Source organism: Leptonotus elevatus, chromosome 6, assembly GCF_054856555.1.
Source record: "Leptonotus elevatus isolate MCC_2025b chromosome 6, RoL_Lele_1.0, whole genome shotgun sequence".
NCBI lineage: Eukaryota > Metazoa > Chordata > Actinopteri > Syngnathiformes > Syngnathidae > Leptonotus > Leptonotus elevatus.
This window is the reverse complement of record NC_141244.1, coordinates 18,562,607-18,570,071: the sequence shown is the minus strand read 5'-3', so window position 1 is coordinate 18,570,071 and position 7,465 is coordinate 18,562,607. Positions and strand designations below refer to the sequence as shown.

The window sequence follows — 7,465 nt, the reverse complement described above, 5'->3', positions numbered from 1 at the left end:
TCTATACTTAAATTCATAGTACTTTCGCCACCTCTATTTGTAAGATTTGTGGTCGTCTGCAGCACAGAGAGCCGCTGGCTCCCCCTTCGGAAGAATTAGCCGCTCAGACATTACCACATTGGATATTTTGCAAACACCACAAGCCCCATTGGGCCTCTTTTCCTCCACTCTCTAATTAGATTAACTGGGTCCCCAATCTGGCAACCCAGGGCTTCCAATCTGGAGGCCCGTGCCACCGAGCGCTCGCCCCGGTCCAAGCGGGAGGAAATGACCTAAATGTGGGTCTACACCCATTGCCCAGCTGGGTAATGAAGACATGACGGATGTGGAGGGAAGGGGTGGGGGGGGGGGGGGTTGTGGCCCAACCGAGGGCCTGTGGTTGGGGCGGACATTTTAGGAGGGAAGTTGGATGGCCACCATCACGGCTACAAAACAACCAATGAGGAGGAGAGTAGGGAGGATACCAATGCATTTTTTTAACATTTAAAAAACTACAATTAAATGGTATCCATTTTTTCCCAACGGTCTATTCTTTTTATTGTTCATCATTGGTCTTTGTCTGCACTGCTTCCAGTACATGTATACGGATGGTAGATTTCTTGTCCAATCAGATTTCAGCCTCTATGTGCGTGTGTCGCCATGTCAATCTTATCCAGGGCTGGACTGGCACAAAAATATCCGCCCTGGCATTTTGCCCAGCCCAACTCCTGAGTCCTGCCTAACATGTAGTTCTGCCACTGATGTTTGTTGATGTTTCAGTTTGCTATCTATAGTCGAACTGGATTAATGGACTCGTCCCTCTAAATTGTGGGCCAGTCTCTAAGGGGGTAAAATATTGGGAAAAAATTATGAATTATAATTAATTAAGTGTGGTTATAGTATAAGGTAGTTTTCGGTTGCAAGTTGTTGTGTAATGTACATTACCCTACAGTACAGCTGAGTGAATACACTCCAACTTACCAGACTTCCCTGAGCGAGGCCTGTTAAAAGCGGAAAGGGAGCGGAGCACGTTCATGGGAAAGATCATCCAGGACTGGTCTCTACGGTGTTGTTATTACGCTGACTTGAGAGAGACACTTTGGCCTTGATTTGGTGCGCTAAAACTCCATCTGAAAATCAAACATGGGCAACAATAACATAAACAAAACTCATGTTCATGTTTTTTTTAAGAAATTAAATTAAGCGGGCCTAGCATTGGCCAGCAGCTAAAACTTGAAAATCTCATTTAAAATCCACAGGGTAATAAAACTAATTATACAAATCTGCAGTCCAATGTTTGGAGAGCAATTACAGAAACTGGAATACATGCAATACAACACATGCATACGTTATATAGCACAGACAAAAAAGAGGAGGACAAAAAAAATATCAAGACATAAATGAATAATGTATAAGTCATTTATAATAGGGAGTTACTTTTCACATCTACTCGGATCCATCATTACCACCATAGAGTATATTTTAGTTTCAAATGCTTTTACCTCCAACCCTGGCATCCTGTCAGTCACCAAAATCTAGAATCTAACCTAGGTCAAATATGCCAACCGCTACACCACGAGGCGCCCGCGCCTTACCGGGTCCGGACCCTCTGCGGTGAAGCACAACCCGACACCGCTGGCCGCCATACACTTTGTGGACCACCACAGAACCACCCAGGACCCCAGGGGACAAGCCACATGGAGGACAAGGCCAGGACGCAGACAGGCGTCAGGTACGAGCGCAACTGAAAACGACACCGATCCACACATGCATTGGAGGCATGTAAAACTTTTCTTTTTTTTTTCTTTTTTATTAAATATGTAGATGTGAATAGAACATTACATATGATGTAAATATGGTATATTAGGGACATACATCGTAGAGCATTAAATAAAAACTTAATATGGTCCAAAACAGGTTTCGAGACACTAAATATCAGGTAGATTAGAGACGTATAGAACATGAAATATGATGTAAAAAATTGTACATTTAAAGCATATAAAACATTAAATGAGGTGCAGAAGGAGCGGTGACAGCATTGGGAGTAGAGAAATGTGGAATTAATTTGGCCCTTAGGAGCTCTCTGGGACACAAGAATTATTTGGGTGGGAACACTCAGGCCAGAATGGGCAGCAACAATAACAAAATATGTACAAATATATATGGTAAGTCAAACTCTGCTGCTGTTTGGGGTCATGAAACTATTTTAATGTGTTTCTGTGCTGCGTTCAATGTAGCTATTTAGCATTTGAAAATAACAGACCCGACACCAAGAATATATATATATATAAATATATATCAGTATAGTTTACTCTGGTCAACGAGATATCCTTGAAAAGTATAATATGGCCACCTAGTGGATGGAAACAGACAAAGCAATTGCAAAAAAATAAATAAATAAAGTGCAGTAATATAATTGATCAACAGGTGTCGCCATAGTATAAAAAAACATAAAATACAACAGACTTGCAGTAAGAATGAATGGGTGCATGTGTAGAAAGTATTGATACCCCTGGGTAAGATATTTTCTTTACCTTCTAACAATAATTTAAAAAATCCCTAAATAATATAGGACCAACATTTTAAAAAAAACAACAACAAATTCATTAGGTGTCACCGTGTCACTTTTCAGCCATTGTTACTGTCGGTCACCTTATGCCCCCCAACCAACCCCCTCCCCCCCCCCCCAAATAAAAGACCAAGAGAAAAAACAAGTACATCCATTCCCTGAGCTTGAAAAAATAAATAAAGATTTCTCACTCGTGACGGTTCTATTTGCACTTTTGGAATAACCCTCCTTCTTATGTCTCAGTTTCATTGAATGTTGACTGTGAACATGATAGCCTATGTAAGCCTTTTGTCAGACAGACAGACAGACAGACAGACAACCCCCACCACCCCTCTGATCCCTCATGCGTAATGTATAGCTTTTAAATAAGCATGGCAGGTGCGTGGGCATGTTCAAGATCACAAATTCTTCACCACTAAGGGAGATCTATCAGTCAGTGTGCTGCAGCCTGCGAGAAATCATCCTGAACCGGTTTAAAAAATACCATAATATCTATGCTAGCATGTTAGCATTAAGCTAGCAGACCTTCCTTAGTGTATGGTTTGGTAGAACGTTTTTGTGTTTAAAGCTGCAGTGTTTCATTCTCTTTTTGTTTTTGTTTGACGGTCAGCTGTGAGTGACGAAAACTGTGAGGTTTAAAAAGTACTGTGGAGATGCGGCAAATGCCGAGTTGAGGAGACGAAGGGGAGTCATGTCTCTTTACTCTCCACAACAAAACTCTATTTTCACCAGCAAGTAGAAAGCTACTCACTTTCAAGTCTATATTCCAATTTGAACCCAGAAATATGTTAAACTCCCTCCCCCCGTCCCTTAAAAGAACAGAAACCTGGTCTCTTGTGGATCAACACAGTAGCAATTATGGAATATGGAATGAGTGAATGATTGAAGTAACTATACAGGGATTTTCATGTCGTGGAACCAATTCACTCAAGTCAAAATCAAATATAAGAAGTGGGTGTACTCCAAGCTGTTCACCCACCCAGTCAGAAGCACCTTAAAACCCCTCCTCCATATAAAACCAGCTGCAGCATCCTTCTCTTCATCACTAACTTCCTCCCCATCCTCCTCCTCCTTCTTGCACCATGCAACAAGAGTCTTTCTCACACTCGCTGCTTTTACTTTGCATCCTGCTGAAGAGCAGCCAGGCCCTCAACAATGACGGCACCGAGCATGCGGGAAGCCTCTTCCCTCAAGTTGGCCCGCCACAGGGGGACGCCGAGCCGGGAAACGGGTCCCTGAACCGGGCAAGGGTTGGCGGTAGAGCGGCGGGACGGGACAGAAGTGGTAAGATGAGAAAAGTGAGAGCCTAGGGCAGTGTACGTAAAATAGGTTCTTTTTTTTAAATAACTAATTCATGTTTTTATTCTATTTTATTATTTGTAAGCAATTTAATTATAATCATTTAACACCCGTTTCATGAAATAAATAAAAAATATGAAATGCTTATGTAAAATAGTTCATTCTTAATCATTAATTGGTATTGTTTAACTTTACTTATACTTAATTCGTAATTCAAAACAATCATTGACAAAATACAAACATGTTAAATGTATTTTTGAACTTGCTGATTTTACTTCTTTTTTTAATACAGTACTGTATAATATTTACAATAAATAAAATAACAAATTTTTAAATCTAATAAATCCATTAAAAAATTAATAATTGCATTTGAATGAAACAATTTTAGGGATAAAATGGCTAAAGAAATCCAACAGCATCGGCTGGCATCGGGCCATAACCTCCCATGTCAAAATGTGTCTATTTCATATTTTACAAATGTTTGTAATATTATTGATCGAAAGTGTTGAAAATTGCTTGCTCTCTTCGAGAGTTTTTTCCCCCTGAAATGTGATAGTATTGGAGATACAATCTAATGTTTTGACCTTTTCTTGTGGCTACTGGCTAGATAAGGTTTTACCAAAAATAAATAAATAAACAAGACATATTATTTAGGACAATGTTTTTTTGTAGAGGCCCTCCAAACCACTAGAGGCCGCCAGGAGCGATTAAGAGTTAAGTAGTATTTTATGTTTACTTTTATGTGGGGGGGTTTTCTGGATTAGTAATGAGGAACAAATCATTATTATTATTATTATTATTATTATGTAGTTAGTAATAGTAGTATTCCTAGCAGTAGCAGCAGCAGAATAAAAAAAAAACTTGAAACCCACTTGATGTCATAGGCTGGGTGATGACATCTCTTGTGGTGAAGTCATTCTCTCTATTCATCAAACGCTGTCACGGAAGGGCGGCCATTGTCAGGGAGGCGTGTGATGTAATGAATGGACGCCGGTTTGAGTTACAGCACGTGACAATTTGCAGCCTGCAGCAAAATCTAAGAAAGAGCAAAAAATAAAAAAATATCTTGCATTTACTTGGTGTTTGTTTTAATACCCCAACTTTTGGGGTTTCTACTGTTTGTGTTTGAGCAGTTTGGCGCTCCTGTGCATGAATAACTTGCTTTGAATGCATTCTTAAGGGGGGAATCCCAAATGTTCGTATTTTCTCTTCTTTCACCAGGAAAAAAAATGGTCGAGCCTTTTTTGTTCTTTAGTAATCAGCATTAAAACATTTCACCAAAAACACTGGTTTCTGATCTAAAAGCAGAGAAAAAAAACAATTTGACAACAAATTTGTCACCCGGAGGAACGTGCGACATCATGGTGAGTCGTCATTGTGCGGCTAATTATTGACTTGAGTTTTGGGTATGTTCCCTCAGAGCGAAGCCAAATGGGCTGCAGAGAGCTGAGGTCCACCAAGTACATCTCGGACGGCCACTGCACCAGCATCCACCCAATTAAGGAGCTGGTGTGCGCCGGCGAGTGCCTCCCGACTCAAATGCTTCACAACTGGATCGGTGGCGTCCACCAGTCCAAAAAGTTCTGGGCTCGCAGCAGTACCCCCGACTGGCGCTGCGTCAACGACAAAACCCGTACTCAACGCATCCGGCTGCAGTGCCAGGACGGCAGTACCAGAACATACAAAATCACTGTGGTCACCTCCTGTAAGTGCAAGAGGTTCTCTCGGCAACACAACGAATCGGGACACAAATTTGGCGTGCTGACGCCCCCGCAGAACCTGCACAAGTCCAAGAGCAGAAAGTCGATGGGAAAGAAGCACATGAGCCAAAGCTGGCATCAGACTGCCTCGTGAGGACTGCAGGCTTTGAGGACTAGACTATTTCATCATGTTTGTAAACAATAGGAAGTGGACTACTTCCAGGTGGCAGAATGCACGTGACCCAGAATGAAAAACCATGACAAACCATTTTTGAGATAAGGATTGCACTGCCAGATCATCTCCAAAAGAGTATGTTACTGGGCACCCTTTTAGCCACGGCCAAAATTTTGTGAAAAACTCTTGAGCACCACATGGTTTTAAGTCATTACACATTTTCAACATCTACCTTCAAACATACCCTGAGGCATCTGAATGTTGTTGGGATTCAGAAGACCTATTATGTAAAATAAATCAATAAAAGACACGAAAAAGAAATGACATTTTCAAAAATAAGAATCATGTTTTTCTGGTAACAGTATTTTTTACTCAGTGAAACACACGTACTCCTCCGCAGTATGATCCTCCTCTGATAAAAACGTCATCTGATTTGTCGTTATCCCGACGTAGACATAGTTCAACAGCTACTAGTTTGTTTTTTTAATCCATTTTCCCATGATTTCCATGGAAAAACTACAAAGAAATCGGACAATTTGTGATGTCTGACTTTGCTATGTTTACGCACGACGCTTGTTGTCTTTCAAAAAAGAAATCCCTGACAGCCAGCATATCCACGTTTGCAGAATTTTGGATGGAGTTTGACAAATTCTTGGACCTCGGCATGTTCTAAGCATATCAACCGTCCCACATGAAGCACGCTGGAATGATTTTGAATTAATTGGAATAAACAAGGGATTTTCTAATATTGAAGGATGTTTTTTAGGGAATTTAAGATACAGTACAGCAATGTCCTTCCATGTGGGCAAGGTGAGCTATCTATTTTGTGTAGATGTCTGCTTATGATTCTTAACTTTCAGTTAATTCCCATTACTTCCCAAGGAAGGTTTTCGATTTGGATTATTCCCAAAATGTTCCCATTTTAAATTCCCATGGAAATTTACCGGTAATTCTCCACCTCTTTTGTAACGCCAGCTTGCAACCACACTTGTGTAAATTCATACTTTTTTTTTTTTGCATTTGTGTTTTTTCTTCGACAACCATGTGTACAAAAAAATAATGATGTAATATATTCTGTGTGGATCTAATGTGTAGAAAAGCTTTGCCAATAAAGTTTGAAATTCATAAAATGAGAATCAAGCAGATTTATAAGTAACAAACACAAATGTAATGCATTCCAAATAGGAAAGAAATTAAATGAGGATTTTTGGGTCCTCTTATCATCGTTAATGTTACTCTCAAGAGTAAATTTAAACTTTCTATCAGACTTCAGAATACAGTACAGTATTCCAAATTGAAAACAAATAATAATAATTGTGTCCTTTGTAGTCATTATTGTTATCGTTATTATTAGTAACGCGAGACTGCAATTATGCAAATATTCCAGGATATAGACGTAAATATTATCATATTAATTTATATAATCGTTTTTACTAATGTTTCCAAGTAATGTAGAAACCAAAGTTAATTTGACAAACGTGAAAGACAGTCGCCTTATCATCTCGCGAGATGTGCGTAATTCAGACGCCACCGGACTCTCGCGAGAACATCCCTCAATCCGCTCGGATTGTGTAAAGTTCGCAGAATTCACTCAAATTTAAGCGGAAATATATTTTTTTATGGTTACTAACTCAACTTCAATGTTGACATAACCATAGCTCTTGCTTTATATTACTTAATTACCAGTTGGTTGTTAAATATAGGACAGGGAGAATATGCATTATAAAGTATTGTACTTGTGAT

At 39.7% G+C, this 7,465-nt stretch overlaps 1 protein-coding gene and 1 long non-coding RNA gene across 2 annotated transcripts; one reads left to right on the top strand and one right to left on the bottom strand.

Annotated features, from left to right (window-relative positions):
• Window positions 1-989: 989 nt before the first annotated feature.
• Window positions 990-2,843, bottom strand: LOC147172454 (uncharacterized). Its single transcript, XR_015095332.1, has 3 exons — window positions 2,740-2,843; window positions 1,575-1,723; window positions 990-1,109 (listed from the first exon to the last, which is right to left on the bottom strand). It is a non-coding gene; the product is annotated as an uncharacterized LOC147172454 (long non-coding RNA).
• A 618-nt stretch (window positions 2,844-3,461) lies between these two features.
• On the top strand, window positions 3,462-6,750 carry sostdc1a (sclerostin domain containing 1a). Its single transcript, XM_086078895.1, has 2 exons — window positions 3,462-3,832; window positions 5,268-6,750. Exons 1-2 carry the CDS (start codon window positions 3,631-3,633, stop codon window positions 5,699-5,701), a joined length of 636 nt encoding a protein of 211 aa, XP_085935021.1. The 5' UTR covers window positions 3,462-3,630; the 3' UTR covers window positions 5,702-6,750.
• Window positions 6,751-7,465: the final 715 nt, after the last annotated feature.

Coding starts and splice junctions, on each gene's coding strand:
- sostdc1a (XM_086078895.1), top strand. CDS start 3,631: ATGCAACAAGAGTCTTTCTCACACTCGCTGCTTTTACTTTGCATCCTG. Junction 3,833..5,267: donor GGCGGGACGGGACAGAAGTG/GTAAGATGAGAA, acceptor ATGTTCCCTCAG/AGCGAAGCCAAATGGGCTGC.